Source organism: Dasypus novemcinctus, chromosome 3 (genome assembly GCF_030445035.2).
Source record: "Dasypus novemcinctus isolate mDasNov1 chromosome 3, mDasNov1.1.hap2, whole genome shotgun sequence".
Lineage (NCBI taxonomy): Eukaryota > Metazoa > Chordata > Mammalia > Cingulata > Dasypodidae > Dasypus > Dasypus novemcinctus.
The window spans coordinates 79,717,469-79,735,111 of NC_080675.1; the positions used below are offsets into that span (position 1 = coordinate 79,717,469).

General features: G+C 38.0%; 2 protein-coding genes across 4 annotated transcripts in view; both read right to left on the reverse strand.

The window, feature by feature from the left end:
* The window catches only part of PRORP (protein only RNase P catalytic subunit), a 133,089-nt gene that overhangs the window by 32,448 nt on the left and 82,998 nt on the right, over positions 1 to 17,643 (reverse strand). The gene's annotated exons all lie outside the window — the stretch shown is intronic.
* LOC101430155 (small ribosomal subunit protein uS10-like) lies at positions 41 to 585 on the reverse strand. Its single transcript, XM_058293555.2, has one exon. It carries the CDS (start codon positions 524 to 526, stop codon positions 167 to 169), a length of 360 nt encoding a protein of 119 aa, XP_058149538.1. The 5' UTR covers positions 527 to 585; the 3' UTR covers positions 41 to 166.

Below are 17,643 nucleotides of genomic sequence, written 5' to 3' on the forward strand. Positions count from 1 at the left end.
TTCTAGGACTCAGAAGACCACAAACACAAACACATTGTATATAGTTGATGCACTGGGCCCTCCACAAAGCTTATAGCAGAAAAAACAAGGGATAATGGAACAATGGGTTTTCTACTTTTTTTTTTTTTTTTTTTAGCAACTGACAGTATTTATTAAAATAACTGACTTAAGCATCTGCAATGGTGACTTCAACGTCTACTCCTGGCTCAATACTGACGGAAGTAATCTGCTTAACAACCTCAGAAGAACTGTGCAATTCAATGAGTCTCTTGTGGATCCTCATCTGGAAACGATCCCAAGTCTTTGAACCTTCACCACAAGGAGTTTTCCTTGTAGTGATTCTTAGAGTCTTGGTAGGCATCTGAACTGATCCCTTCACTTTGAGGTTCTTTTCCTTAGCGCCTCTAATCAAGTCAGCACACACCTTCTCCAGAGACTTCACGTTGCGGCTGGTCAGGGTGATTCTAATACGGTGAATAGCCACCTCTGGTTCCACGGGGGTCTTTCCAGTGTCCTTAAAAGCCATGGCTGTGGCGTGGCTTCCTGACCAACTTGTTCCTCAGCAAGAGTGAACAGTGGTGTCAGGAGGACCGGGGAGCCGAAAGACGGCTGCTACAGCGACCGTGGTTTCCTCGAAAAGAGTCTACTTGTTTTTATGACGCTACCCTTTGCAAGTTAGCTACTACCCAGTTTTATTCTCTTCTTTATCTTTGTTCCTCTCATTTTTCTCTTGAGCTAAATTCTGGGAAGACATAGTCCTGAAGTCCTCAAATTCTTCAACATTTTTCTGTGTACCTCTGAGAATGCCACGAAGAAAGTGAGTGCAGGAAACCCACCAAAATTGTGGTTTGAGGTTTCTAGTTTTTTCATTTGCCTGCTGTTCACTGGTGCTGCCTCAGCCTCCGTTCTTCAATAGCTGCTGCTGCTGCACACAGATGGCTATTTATTTAAAGGAGAATTAATAACATTTCCTTGCTGGAACTGCTCAGAAGCTATGTACCATGCATGAGACAGATTAGCAATTGATGAAAACGGGAAAACTTCTGGAAGAAGATAAAAGGAAGTGTTTTGGAGAAGCAGCAGAAGCTAGGGTGAGGGAGAAGAAGGAAGCTTTCACTCATGTGGTATACAAGGACAGTTCACTTTGTAAGTCTGGTGTTATGGTTTCAGAGAGTAGAGGCCGAGACTGAGCTGGAGTCCAGTTTCCATCTCTGGGACTACATACTTTGTGTATAGTAGATTTGAAACTATTTGATGACTGACTCTACAAGGTTCTTTAATCTCTTGGAAGGAAGTACACACACAAAATCCTATTACTTTATTATGATATGTCATACATGATCCCAGTGGGTCACATTAGACTCACCATGTCCTATATCCTGCTTTCGTCAGTCTTTGGTATTTTAGGGAGATTTCAATTATCTCATCTTGTTCTTAGTCAATGAAACAATTCTACTGAGGAAGAGAAATGCCCTTCCTGCTTTGGGAACATCCTGTCAAGTGTGGGATGGGTTTCCTTTGCACCACTGTCTCCTTTGATGCCATTAACACCCACATAGTTATCCAGCCTTTTAGAAAACTATTAAATTGTTTGTCTGGATGGATTTCCCCAGCTAGCTGAGAGTCAGAGTTGTCTAGAAGACAGAAGATTTGGCTCCTGATTCAAGTTATGACTTTTCTCCAAACATTTATATACATTCTCTGGTCTTTTTAGTTTTTTTGTAAGATACCTGTGTTTCTTTTTATCATTGGTGAGGCAGGAAAGGATAGATATTTGAAAGACTGAAACTAATTTCAGGATGATTAATTTATTTTGATGCATTTTAATCTCCATTTTCAGAAGGTTTATTAAAATCTCCCCCTATGGTTCCAGATCCAGTCCAAGTATAGGGAATAATTTGTCCACTCTGGGAAAATATATTAACACTTTTAGGCTCACAGGACATGACTTAATGACAAGAAGAGAAAGAATTTGATGAGCAGGGTTCCAGAGGCTTGAAAATTTGTGTAGCTTCCCCATGGCTGCACTAATTTACACAGCTTTCGGTCTTAATACAGAGCTATACACAAATGTACACTGGGACTATTGACTGTTTTCTGGAACAACAATGTCAGTTCAAAACATATAAAAGACCTAAGTGTACAAAAAGACACCTTAGACATCTCCCGTTAATGTTCCAAGTCATCTATATAGCTCTGTATTAGAAGGGCTTATACAGTAAATGCAACTGAATAGATGCATAAAATAGACTTTATCATTCATATTTATTATTGTTATAGAATTATAATAGTAATTAAGAGCAAAAGCTCTGGTGTTAGCTTGCCTGGGTTCATATTCCGGGTTCTATTATGTACAAGCTGTGTGGCCTTGGGCATTACTTTTTCTCTCTGGGCTTCTGTTTCATCATTGGTAAAAATGGAGACAACTAGGTTATTATGAGGATTAATTTAGATAAAACATGTACTCAGTAAATTTGAGCTATTACTAGATAGTATGGCTAGAATTAGTAAATTCAGAACCCTACCATCCACACTCTAACCTCCCCACCCCGCCAAACAGAAGACACAAGAGGAGAAAACAACAAAGAGATTCATTTGGTATTACAACAGATGGATGATTTTTGTGTTAATTCCTCTATCAATACTTGTTAAGAGTAGAACATTAGCTTTCAGGTTAAGAAAGCAGATGGAACATACATCTAATCTAATATCCCACTTAAAATCTCACTAAAACTAAAATAAACTTTCTAAAATGACAAACTCCCAAAGACTCAGAGAACAAGAGAGGATACAACAGCAATAAAATTTTGAAAGCTGGATACCAGATAGACAAATGTTAACTCACCTAAGGAACAAGCTTGATTTCTCAAAAGACCCTGCAACAGGGAGCAAAGGAGTAAGGCTGAGGTATATGGCTTAACTAAGGAGAATTGGGTGTAAGCTATTTAAGAAGCATTAGATTCCTAGATTCACACCTCCCCACTAGCCCAATATTGTCTCTGCTGAAGTTAGGGAGGGGATTCTTGAGGATCAATATCTGGAAGGGATAAATCAGAAAGTCTCTATATTGGCATATCAAGCACTGTGAGGGCTATACTGAAAGCAGAGATTATATGAATATATGCATACTGAATACTGAGCCCTACCTGGCTCCCCAGAACACTGGCAGCAAAGCCTGTACTCTCTAGTCAGGAGACTAGAACACTCTCCTTTAGGGAATCTGACCAGCCCAAAACAAAACAAAACAAAAACAACAAAAAAACTAAAAAATCTAATTATTAAGAATTTCCCAACAAATGGCCCACTCAGATCAACCTACAGTGAAGTCAACAATCCTCCCCACACACTCATGAGCTTCTGATCAGCTTTTAGATCATGTTTAATCATAAGGAGATGGCCAAGAATTACCAAGCAGCTGTGGAGAGCCCAAGAAATGGAAGAGTCTAAAACAAATAGGCGGGGGAACCCCACCTATTTTTTGAGGAAGTAAGGACTCTAAAGGGAAGAGGAAAAAAAAAAACTCATTAAGATTCTCTGAGATAACTGAATGAATTCTTGAAGCAGACTTTTTTTTAAAGGAAGAGAATAAGAAAGAACTCCTGGGAATTAAAACATGATTGCAATCATGGGGGGGAAAATAATTAGAAAGGTAGAACACTGAGGAAGGTTCCCAAGAATGGAGCAAAAGAGATAAATAAGAGGAAAACAGATAAAAAATTAAAAATAGAAAGGACTAAATTTAGAGGATACCTAACTAACAGGAGTTTCAGAGAGAGAAGAGGGAAAACTGAGGACTCATCAATGAAAAAACAGATATTTCCCAGAACTGAAAGATGAGTAAAATTCTGGTATGTACCCCAGAAAAACATGTTCTTAAATTTAATTCATTCCTGTCGATATAAACCCATTCTAAGTAGGATCTTTTGATGAGGCTACTTCAGTTAAGGTGTGACCCACTTCATTCAGGATGGGTCTTAATCCTCTTATTGGAGTCCTTTATAAGAGAGTGAAATTCAGACAAAGAGAGAGAAAGCCACAGAACCAAGAAGCTGAAGGCAACAATATCTGGAAGAAAAAGGAGAGACCAGCAGATGCTGTGCCATGTGCCTTGTTGTATGGTAGAGGAGTCAAGGATCTCTGGCAGCCAGTCTTCAAAAAGAAAGCATCACATTGATGATGCCTTGATTTGGACATTTTCCAGCCTTAACTGTGAGTGAATAAATTCCTTTTTTTTTTCTTTTTTAAACCCAATCCATTTCCTGGTATTTGCTTTAAGCAGCCTAGGAAACTAAAATATTGAGTTTTCATAATGAGTTATTTATTTATTTTTTAAAGATTTATTTTTTAAATTTATTTCTCTTCCCTTCCTCTTGCCCCTCATTGTCTGTTCTCTGTGTCCTTTCACTGTGTGTTCTTCTGTGTCTGCTTGCATTCTTATCAGTAGCACCAGGAATCTGTGTCTCCTTTTGTTGTGTTATTTTGCTGTGTCAGCTCTCCGTGTATGCAGTGCCACTCCTGGGCAGGCTGTGCTTTCTTCACACAGGGCGGCTCTCCTTGCAGTGTGCACTCTTTGCATGGGGGACACCCCCCTGTGTGGCATGGCATTCCTTGTGCACATCAGCACTGCATATGGGCCAGCTCACCACACGGGTCAGGAGGCCCTGGGTTTGAACCCTGCACCTCCCATATGGTAGGTGGATGCTCTATCAGTTGAGCCAAATCTGCTTCCCTCATAATGAGATATAAACCTGACCTAACAGGTAAAAAAGATCCATATCAAGGGACATCATTATAAAATTTTAGAACACTGAGACAGAGAAGATTCTAAAAGCTGAGAGAGAGAGAGATCATAATAAAAAGATCAAGAATCAGAATGTCTTCAGACTTCAAAAACAACACTAGAAGCATGAATTGTTATCTTCAAAATTCTGAAAGAATATTATTTCTAGCCAAGAGGTCTATTTCCAGTCACACTATAAATCAAATACAGGGGTAATATAAAGACATTTTCAGACACAGAAGCTCTCAAAAATTCCTCCCATGCACCCTTTCTTAAGAAGCACCTGGAGAATGTGTACCATTAAAACAAGAGACTAACCCAAGAAAGAGGAAGGTAGGAAACAGGAGATCTAATACAGGAAAAAGGTGATGGGAATCCCCAGGAGGATGGTGAAGGGAGATCCCAGCTGTATATCAGACACAGAGGACAATCAGTCCAGATTGAAAAGTAACTCAGAGATAGCCAGACTGGGGACTGTCACCACCAAGATCCCCACTGCCACCTCAGCATCTTTTTAACCTGAGCCCAGAATGAGCTGTACTTGGTTTGTTTCAACTGCAGGCTAGAATTCTTGTAATTTCCTCTATCCCTGCTGCCTGGATTAGTGCACACTTGCATTTCAGTGAAAATGCAAGAATTTTTTGCTTTGACCCACTATGGAACTTGGTGGAAAGCTTAGAGGCAGAAAATAAAGAACAGCCCATTTAGTTTGGTCATATTTGTCAGTTGTTTATATTGTCCAAACTACAGCTCTAACAGATGATCTTACTGGGCAAAACCCTCTGTTTCCTAAAACTCACTCATGACTGTGAACCCTGATTTCCCAAGAATGGTCTCTTAAAAGCTCTCAGAGAAGTCAAAACCAGATGATGAAGCAAAGAGTATTCTGATCATCTTTTCCAGAGAGCTTTCATCGAATATCAACAATAGTACCTTTTCCTTCTACAGCTAGGGTTTAGCTTGCTACTCAGTTTTCAAACCTAACCAAAAAAGAAAAGCAAGAAAATTATTTACACTGAAATTAGGAATGATACCTGGGTGGAAATGGGAATTGGGAGTGGAATGTAATTGGGGCAGGGCACATATGGGGCTTCTTCACCTAACCGGTGGCTTCAGGTATGCTAATATTATTATTACTCTTTAAATTAAACATTAACATTTAAACTATCTTCTTTTATACATGGTAAAATTTACACACACACACAACAGAGGCTTTGCAGTATGCTGAACCATACAAAGTTGCCAATATTCTACTGTTTTTAACCTACGAAAATAGCAACCTTTTATGTTTAAACCTAATACTAATAGTTCAGGCTCAGGAATATACCTTGTTCCCTTGAAGCAAGTTAAGAGCCTAAGTTTACCCATATGCAAAATGTGAAAATTTTTAAAAAAACAGAGTTTTTAAAGAATTCTCATAATGTGCTAGGCATGTGCATACAACACAGTAATTCATGTCCTCTAGAAAGCTAAAATGTAAGCCTTCTAATGGGGAAATTCCTTTGTATTTCTCAGAGAAAAGATCTGGCAAATACTACATTCACACAAATACAGTTCAATATAGCATACTATCAAGGACTTATGAACAGTTTCTAGAAATTCCCATACCCTCACATTTACTTCACTTCTGCTTTTTTTTTTTTTCTTTTTCTTCTCTTTTTTCTTTTAGCAGAAGTGGAGACAATCTGGAAATGACAAGAAGCAATAATGGGGATGTGATCTGAAGAATAAGGGGATAGGTGTGAGAAGAGGAATTAGAGGGCATAAAATGAGGTAAATGTAATTATCATTTTCTAATCAAGGCAGAGAAATGGGATAGATTGCTGTTCATCCTTACTAAGTGAATTATGGGAAATCCCTAGGTATTTTTGTTTGAAAGCCTAACACTGTTTCTCTAACTGGGGTATATACTTGGCAATACACCGGGGATATGTGAAGCTATGTGATAAATAAGACATACCCTCTCCTGGAGTGACAATTTACTTCAAGTTCTATTTTTGGGGGGAAGCTCCTTGTTTTTCTTATGAAAAGAAATACAGGTATACTGCAATATCTTACACTGTAAGATTTATACTAACTTTAACTAAGATAAAACAAGTAAGACTCCAAAGACATTTTACACTTGCAATCAGGTATTTTGGGCCATACCCTCCAAACCTTGGGGATAGGAGCCCTTTCTCTAATGCTATTAAGTGTACTCTGCAAATAGTAGGAGGGGTAATCACCTAATTGTAAAACAGCTCAGCTGAGTACAGCACTCTAAGCAGCTCAGAGACAATCACAATACGGAACGGCCTTAATTTGGCTGTTTAAAGACATTTCTGGGAAGTGGATGTGGCTCAAGCAATTGGGCTCCCATCTACCATATAGGACGTTCAGGGTACAATGCCTAGGGCCTCCTGATGAAGGCAAGCTGGCCCACGCGGAGTGCTGGCCCACGTAGAGTACTATCCCTCACAAGAGTGCTGGCCCACATGGAGAGCTGGCGCAGCAAGATGACGCAACAAAAAGAGGCAGAGGGAAGACAATAAGAGACAGAGCAGATCAGGGAGCTGAGGTGGCACAAGAGAATGATTGCCTCTCTCCAACTCCAGAAGATCCCAGGACCGGTTCCCAGAGCAGCCTAATGAGAATACAAGCAGACACAGAAGAACACACAGTGAATGGACACAGAGAGCAGACAATGGGGGGGGGGGGTGGTGGTAAACAAATAAACAAATTAAAAAAGACATTTCCCAATGACTTTAGAAGTATTTCCAAATATGTATGTATTTCCATATATGTACTTGGAAGAATATGAAAGAAATGTTAAGGAAAATGCAAAATTTAGAATATTATGTTTAATGATGTCATTTTTGTGCAAAATAATTATGTATGTGTGTACCTGAAAACAGTCTTGAAAAATAGATACTAAACTGTTATCAGTGGTTTCCTCTGGGGAGTAAGACCAGAAAGGGAGCTTCCACTTTCTATCCTTTGATATTTAACCCTTTTCCCAATACACACGTACACTATATTTTCGTAAAGGAAAAAAACATCTAAGGCTAATAAACAATAGCATGCATAATAATCTCTAAAGACCAAAGGAAAAAAAAAATTCACTAAAGATCTCCCAAGTCAGTAATCCTCTGAATGACTATGCCTAAAGGTCAATCTCAAAATCAGCAGTAGCCACACAGAGCAGGTTCAGCCTGAATTTATTCAACTTGAAAACAATTTATTTGGTGTCTACTGTATGACAGGCACGATTTGATCTTTATATCAGTAAGATTCAGTATTTTTCTTCAGGCAGACACAGAAATGAATCACTGGAATATACATGATTCTAATGCAATACAAATAATACAAAAACTTACTGAATGAATGTACTTGCTCTGCTCCAGGTACTATCCTAAGCACAGGTAGAAATAAAAGTGAAAAAGACATGGTCCCTGCCCTCAAGGAGCTGAGAGCCCATTGGGAATAAATACAAAATGTTGTTAGAACCTCTATAAGGGAGAAAAAGGGGGGTCTTTGGAATGTTTTGAAAGATAAAATGGAACTCCCAGGTCAGATGGGGAAGGATAATGGGAGAACATTCTAGACTATAGGATCAGCAAATGCAAAGGCACAGATGAGTGAACAGCATGGTATGTTTGGGGAAAACAGAAATTTTAGGATCAGTAGAGAGTATAGTGCAAGGCAGAAGAAAGGAGGAGCTAAGGAGAGGTGAGATGAGGCAGGGGTCAATAACCAAGATTCTTGCATACTACACAGAATACCTTGGGTTTTATATTACCAGAAGCCTCTGAAGGCTTGCAGTAGCAGGGAAGTGACCCCTTCAGTTGTCCATTTCAGAAAAAGCACTTTCACCAAGATGTGGAATCTGGGGAGGCCATTATACTTCTGTAACTCTGAGAGATGAAAAGGGTCTAACTAAGATAAAGAGGACAAGACAGACTAGAGTAGTGCTGCCAAGAGAAATATGAGTCACAAATGTGAGCCACATATGTAATGATAAAATTTTTAGTAGCCACATTAAAAAACAAATGCATGAAGTAAATACAATTTCTTTAATCCAATATATTAAATATATCATTGCAACAAGTAATATAAAAATATTAATGTTATTGTATATTATTTTTAACACCGTTTTAAAAATCTGGTGTGTATTTCACAAAGTACAACTCAATTCAGTCACATTTCAAGTGCTCAACAGCCAAACTGGCTGGTGGCTACCATACTGGATAGTGCAGGACTAGCAGGATTAATTTAGGAGGTAATGTCAGCAGGATTTATTGACTTATTTGGACAATAAGAAGTAGAAATATCTGTGATGCTGATTTGGGTAACTGGATGGAAGATGGCAGTGTCAGTAAACCAAATAGAGGATATGGAAAAAAGAACATGTCTGAGGTAGGAGGAAGGAGGAGATAAGTTTTAGCGTGCTGCCTTTGAAATCCCTGAGCATGAAATTATTTGCCCAAGGTGACCGAGATACGAAGTGGCAGAGCCAGAATTTTGGTCTAGATCTCTTTGATGCCTATCATTTCTTAAAGGTTCTTCTGAGTAGAAAGTGAAGAAAGGATAAGGCAGGTCAAGGTCTTTTTCCTTTATTTTCTTTCCACATGTAATACCCTCACAATGACATATATCAAAACACAAGACTAGAAAACAAAATCAGGTATGTGAAGCTATACATTTCATTTCCTAAGTAACAATTTCTTGCATTAAGAGCACTGCCATACTTTTCAATATTTTTAAAGAAAATAAGAGATTTTTGGAAATGTTAATTTTTTAAAATCTAATATATAAAAATATACTTTCCAAGGTATTTTACCCTATTTTGTAATATACACTGATAGTTTGAAACTTTTTGTGGACCCCAGAAAAGATGATGTTCTTGAATCTAATCCATTCCTGTGGGTATGGGGTCCTTTGATTGGATTGGATTCAGTTGGGGGCTTTTTTGACTGAATTACTTCAGTGAGGTGTGATCCAGGGTGGGTTTTGGTCCACTTGCTGGAGTCCCTTATAAATGGGAGAAATAAACAAAGACAAACAGAAAAAGGTAGCAGAGACAGAGAAATACCAAGAGGTTGAGAGAGGTCTCACAGGTAGAAGGCTGGAATCAGCGGATCACAAAGACACGTAAAGAGGCTCCAAAGAGGCCGAGACAGAGGCCTAGAGAAGAGGGGAGAGATGAACTATATGCCTGATTGCCCACCCCTGAGCTCAGAGAGAAAGGATCTTCAGATGACACCATGTGCCTGATCACCCACAGCCAACCTCTGGTGCAACAGCATCTCTGATGATGCCTTGATTTGGACATTTTCACAGTCTCAGAACTGTAAGCTTTTAACCTAATAAATTCCCATTACAAAAGCGAACCCATTGCTGGTATGTTGCTCCCAGCAGCTTTTAGCAAATTAAAACACACACCTAGGGAAATTAATGCTTAATGGGTATAGAATTTATGTTTGGAAGTTGTGATAATGAATGGTGGTGAAGGTAGCACAAAATTGTGAATGTAATGCATGACACTGAGGTATATATTTGAATGTGATTAAAATGAGAAATGTTGTCTGCATATCATAATAAATTTTTTAAAAATTTAATTAAAAAATAACCAGTTCATTTTAAAAAAACAAGTAAATATACCACTCAATTTTTACAACCTTTCATGCATAAAGAATTACTCTCTTTAAGCATACATTTTGCAGAATAGCTTTCTTAGACAAATTCAAAAGTATTTTCTAGGTTGGGGGTAGAATTATTAACAGGTATTTTCAGCTCCCTATTTTCACCATGAAGAAAACCTGAACTTTAAACAGTTTAAGAAAACTAAGCAGTCATAAGGCAAGATGATGGAATCCAATGCCATTCTTTTTCCACATTTCTCTAATAAAATCATGAAATTCAACTTTGTCTTTAAAATGCAGAGCACAGACTTCTTACCAGGTGCATACTCACTGACCACAAATCAAGGTGGCAGAACTATGCATAGCTGAGGGAAAAAAAACAATGCTGTGACCATTAGGAAGGAAAACAAAACAAAACTAGAAAAAGCATCTTTGTTTTGCTGTGCAAAGAAAAAAAATCAGAACTACTCAAAGGTAAAGAAGAAAAATTCTTCATTACTACTTACCACTAAAGGCAAAGAAGGTAGTGTAAGTGAATAATGAAGTGATGAATGCACAACATGAGATTATACCAAATACCACGGATTGTACACTTTGGATGAATTTATGCTTCATTAATATGTATCAATAAAATTGATTCATTTAAAAATATCTATCTATATATACCAAATGGCCATAACCATATATTGAGGGGGAAGTCAGAACAAAAGATATGTTTTTCATTATATATAAACCCCCACAAAAAATAATTTTATTTTTTGAGGATTTATTTTATTTATTTCTCCTACCCCCTCACTGTTTGCATTTGCTGTTTCCTGTTTGTTGTGTGATGGTCTTTTTAGGAGGCACCAGGAACCCAACCCGGGACCTCCCAATGTGGGAGGGAGGCACCTAATTGTTTAAGCCACATCTGCTCCCTGCTTTTTTGTGTCTCTCATTATGTTTTCCTTGTGTATCTTGTTGCATCATTTTGTTGCTTTAGCTCGCTATCTTGCTCGTCTTCTTTTTTTTTAAGATTTATTTATTAAATTTCCCCCCTTCCTCTCCTCCTGCCCTGCTTTTTTGCTATCTGTGTTGTCTTCACATTTTCTCTACTCTAGGATTCAGCTGGATTTGATCCTGGAGACCCCTGATGTGGAGAGAGATTCCTGTCAATTGTGCCAACTGAGTTCCTGGTTTCTGCCGTGCTTCACCTTGACTCTCCCCTTGTCTCTCTTTTTTGATGCTTCATCATTTTGCTGTGTGACTCACTTGCATGGGCACTGGCTCATTATGCAGGCACTCACATGGGCACTGGCTCACCACGCAGTCACTAGCTCAGGCACTGGGTCACCGTGTGGGCATGCTTTCTCTTCTTCTTTTTCACCAGGAGGCCCCAGGGATCGAACCTGGGTACTCCCATATGGTAGGCGGAAGCTCTATCACTTGAGCCATATTCCCTTCCCCTTGCTCGTCTTCTTTTAGAAGGAACTGGGAAATGAACCTGGGACCTCCCATGTGGTAGGCAGGAGCTCAATCACTTGAGTCACATCTGCTTTCCAATAAATTCTTAAACTACATGATCAAGTGAGATGAACACTGCAGAAGTTTATGTCTATCCTATTTAGATGCTTTTACAGAGTCCTAAAGACTAACAAAGCCTATTAATGTACACTGACCATATTTTGTGTTTTAGCAAATTATGTATGTACATAAAATAGAATAATTGTACTATTTCTTGTGTATATTTAACCTTCAATCTGTTCTATTTAACATGCTCAGCCCAAAACTGTTTCCTTATAACCATCTTTACATGATCCACATAGAACTTCTAAGGACATGATGTATGACTGACTCTATGTAATTTCATATTCTCAGTTTTCAGTTACAAAAATTTATTTCAAGAGAGTTGATAACTATGTATGTCCTATAATGGTATATTACAAACAATTTATCTTACCTAGGAAATCTATTAACTTGCTCCAAATCCTGAGCAATGCAAAGGGACTTACTGAACTATATTTTTTCTTTTTACATTCTGTTTTCTGCCAGGGGTTACCTGGCATACCCCACCTGTAATTTCCATTAAATCAACAAAACAGAAACACATAACTGACTGCTATATAAAAAAATCTGTAGTTGTCTTCTCTGGGAGGAACCACTCCCACTCACAGCCACCTGATGTTTATCAGGACAAACTAGGTGAGAGGCGTGAAAAATAGAAAGTAGGAAGTGCCCTGTAATCAAAACAAAAAATGCTATAAGTACTTAAATGATCCTTAGCAATATTTTTCTTCTATCTAGAATGCTTAAAAGGTTAGTAGGTTACACAACCCTTTAAATAAAATACAATTGGTATCTCTCAGATATGATAATGTGATATACCAAGGAGCTAAAGCTTTTATTTTCTTTTTACATGAGTAATAAATTCACATTGTTAAAAATCCAAAAGAAACCAAAGGATATTCAGTGAAAAGTTTCTCTCCCACTCAATCCCCCATCTACCTCTTCTCCTCAGAGACAACCAATATTATCCACTTTTTTGAGTAGGCTTGTAGAGAGGCTTAATGCATCAAGAAAAAAGTGTGTGTTTTCTTTCCCTTTTTTTATACAATTAGTGGCATAATATATACCATCTTCTAGATAGCTTCTTGTGTACTTCTCCCACTATGCCATGGATGGGAAATAGGGTTTTTCTTACATGTCTTCTTTGACTGAACAATAGCAGCAGCCTCAAGTGCTGTACTGTGAAAGAGTTTGAGGCTAGCAGGCATAGTAGGAAAGTATGCTCTAATTAATCAGTAAAACTTGGCTACAGCTATCTATTCCTGTTCTGTGCTCTAACTGTATCTTATACATACATGTCTCTATTATAGGATTTCCCACACTTTATTATACTTAGGTAGGAGTGTCTGAGGGTAGGTACTATGTTCTTTCATCTATATAATACAAGGTGCCTAGTCAGCCCATGCCTGGTATGTACTAAGTACTCTAAATATTTGTGAGTGAATCCCACAGCAAAATTCCCAGTGTTTAGAGAGAAGAGAGCTTTTTATACTCCTGAATAAGCTACTTCTCTCTGTGCAATATATTCTTGCTCTACTCTGAAATATAGATTAGTAATGAAGGTATATTTGGAACATATGACACAACTTTCGCTATCCTTATCATAATTTACAGTAAGGCCATCTGGCACCTCACCAGCTTGAAAATGAATACTTACAAAGAACCTTACGGAGTATCCTATCATGTGCATAATCACCCAGTTTCCAATCACTGCTCTCTAAAGAGAAAATAGTTGTGCAATGTGATTTCTGAAACAAAAATGAGGTGGGAGGGTGACGTGGGGGTGATGGTGGAACAAAACCGAATGGAAACAGCATGAGTAAAAAAGAAAGTTTATGATTGTTTAAAGAAAGTCCAGTGAGTGAGAAAAATCAACAAAGACAGAATGCTTCAACTGAACTTTACTCATTCAAGATACCATCTGCTAATCATTCTTGAATCTCTTACATGAACTTACATACTTTCCATATAAGTACTGCCATCTATAGTATATATAGGAATCATGATATATTGTTTTAGAGGAAATAACTGAAATTAAAAGACAGGTATACTACAGGTTAACATTTTCGTGCCCTTTTAAAATATAAGCATTTACTCAAGGTTACTTGACATATTTTTGCTCTTTGACATAAAAGAAAAGGCAATAATGCCCAATGAGCCTGTTACCATTGTTCTAAATCAGTACTGTAAAACTAGAGCCTATAGTTTTAAGTTTTTCAATTACCTATTATTTAACTTTTTACAATGAAGAAAAAAGACTATCATTTGGTGTTAGAATTTTAAAAAGTCTTTATTATAGCCAATTTCCATTTATTCATTTTGCTGTAAGACACAAATTTGGACATTCTGAGGAGAAAGAAAGAAAGAGTCCCTGGAAAAACTAAAAACAAGTCTCCTGTTTTGGGTAGGATTCCTCTTTACTGACCAGTGGGTTTGCCTAGGGATTGACAGGATGGAAGAGGAGGAGGATTTATGCCAATAAGGGAATATCAAAAGCAGAATGGCGGAAGCAGCTGTGGCTCAATCAGTTGGGTCCCGTCTACCATATGGGAGGCCCTGGGTTCACGTCCTGGGCCCTCCTTGTGAAGGTAGGCTCACCCGCATGCTGCGCACAGACACCGTGGAGAGCCGACTCAGCAAGGTGACACAACAAAAAGGAAACAAGCAAAAACACAGAAGAGCACGCAGCAAATGGACACCACGAGCAGACAGCAAGCAAGCCACAAGGGGGGAAGGGAAATAAAAAACAAATAAATACAGACACAGAAGAAGGCACAGAGAATGGATACAGAAAGCAGATAGCATGCCCCCCCCAAAAAAAAAAGCCACAAGGGGAAGGGATAAAAGAAAAAGCAGAATGGACTAACAACAAAACAAAACAAAACAAAACGCTAACGGACTAACTCCGATTTTTAAGTGAAAACCAGAGAAACTTAAATTAAGGTATCCCAGGGCCAGGGACAATTTCCATGCTCCCTAGGACACATGAAATCAATGTGTTATATTGTCATAACATAGTTTTGGAGGTAAATAAATAGAATCCGAGAAAAATATTTTTTAGAATTAAAGAAAGAAATTTGATTTTGGAGATAGCCCAAGATAACCAACAACAATACAAGGACAATGAGAATTTTTGTTGAACCAGCTATTCTTCACTGGATAATTAAAGTTCATCTTTCTTATCAAATCTCATCATATTAAGGTTTTTAACAAGTTTGATAGTAAAAGAAAAGGTTACGCAGTATTTATTGCTTTCTTTCTACCCTCTATTCCCAACTTCCAAAAGTATCACTGGTATAAGTGGTGCTGGTAAACAGTGTTTTCTGACTTTTGAACCAGCCCTTCTCCTTCCTGTCTCCTAACTCTGGTTACCCAAACCTAACCTAATCATCAAGGCCCAGATTAAATGCCAATGTCTCCATAAAGAACTCCTTGACTTCTCCTTAGATAGAACTAATTTTCCTTAGCCTATGAATTTTTTTCAGCTCTTTATTTAAACAATTCGTACCACCCCTATAAATATTCTACATATTAATAACTTGGGTATTTACAGGATTATAAGCTCCTTAACAAAGAGAAGAAATGTATTTTATTCATCTGTGCATCTGCCATAGCACTGAGCAGTGTCTAGCACATTAGGTAGTCAATAATGATTTATTGAATAGTGAATGTTCACATTTGAAAGTTCACATGGTTCACAGTAAATCAAATAGTTATTTTGAGAAATGTCATGGCAAAAAGATAAAAAAACAGCAGGCTCTTTATTAAGTATTTTGGCCTAGGAAAGCCAGAGTCTATACCAACTAAAGTAAAACATATTAAGCTGGTAGTTTTTATAAGAGCAACAACTGGTGTCAACAGAAGTCTAGTGAAAACTTAATGTTACAGCTTTTTTTTAGCCTAGAGGCATGTGATTTACAAGGAGCTAAACTTAAATTCTAACATTTACTCTAATTTACAGGTGAGACAGGTTGTAGAGTTGCCAGGGAGATGTCACAACTACCAGAAAATAAAAGCATAAACAAATTTTAAAACAAATTAATGTTGAGAAGGCGGGTATTAGAATCCTTACATCCATGTTTACTGATTTAGGTTCTTAGAACTCCCTTCATAACCAGCAGAAAAGTCTCCTCCCAAAGTATTCACCTATTCAATCCTCAGCAGATTTATTCAAAGTCTTTAGTAAGTTTATGTAGGTGGTATGATACATAAAAATTAACTACAGCAGTTTTTATTACAGCAATTATGATAAATACATTCAGAAAAGAAGCACAGAAAACTGGAGCAGAGACATGGAAAAGAATTAAATCTGATATTAGCAAAATCTACATGGAGGAGAATAAAGGGTGTGAATATGGATAGGTAGAAATAATTAGAGACAAGAATTATAATTAAGAGAGAAACAGATGAAAAGACATCATTAATATAAGCATGGATACAATCAATAAACTTCCCATAACCTACAACATACCATAACCAAGAAAAAGGAGATTATGGTCAAAGATACCCAAACAAGAGCTATGTACAAGTCACACAATTTGAAGGTTAGGAAATGGGTAAGAGGACCAAGCAGACAATCAGTAATGGGGAAGGAACACTGTTGTAACTAAGCAGCTTTTGAAAACGTTGAAGGTAAAGATGCCACATATCTGACAAAGCCCTTAATTAGTGTTTTTTGTTTTTTGTTTTTTAAAAAAAATAATGTTTCATACTCATTAGGTATTTTCTGGTAAAGGTTGTGGCATTTTCTCCAGTGGAACTTTAGGAAGAAAATTAATTGGAGAGGCTACATAATGTAGTATAGTGTTTAAGGAACAGGCTATGAAGTCAGATTTCCTGAAATTAAATTCCAGCTCTCTTCTCATAATGCTTGGTAGAATTCACCTATGAAGTCATCTGGTGCTGGACTTTTCTTTGCTGGGAGATTTTTAATGATTCAATTTTTTTTTTTTAAGATTTATTTTATTTATTTATCTCCCCTTCCCCCATTGGCTGCTCTCTGTGTCCATTCGTTGTATGTTCTTCTGTGTATGCTTGCATTCTTGTCAAGTGGCACCGGGAATCTGTGTCTCTTTTTGTTGCGTCATCTGGCTGCGTCAGCTCTCTGTGTGTGTGGCGCACTCCTGGGTTGGCTGCATTTTTGACATGGGGCGGCTCTCCTTGCAGGGCACACTCCCTGCGCGTGGGGCACCCCTACGCTGGGGGCACCCCTGTGTGGCATGGCACTCCTTGCATGCAGTAGCACTGCATGTGGGCCAACTCATCACATGGGTCAGGAGGCCCTGGGTACCAAACCCTGGACCTCCTATATGGTAGGCAGACGCTTTATCAATTGAGCCATGTCCACTTCCTGACATTCAATCTTTTTAAATGATTGGTTTGTTGAGGTCCTGTAATTTTTGTAGAGTCAGTTTGGGTTGTTTGTGCATTTCTAGGAATTCGCCCATTTTATCTAGGTTGTCTAATTTGTTGGCATACAGTTTCTAATTTTTTTTTCCATTTTTGAAGAAGCCCTGCCTTATCTGTATGTTCTGTCCTTTCTTTTCCCTATGATTTCCAGCTCTGCCTCTCTAATGTTAGTTCAAAGTCAGGTAGCCAGGAAACATTACACCTTTTCCTCAAGTTCCTTAAAATTGTTAATTTACCCCAAATCTGCCAAGCTCCTAAGGAAATCAGAGGGAAAGAGAAGAATATTTC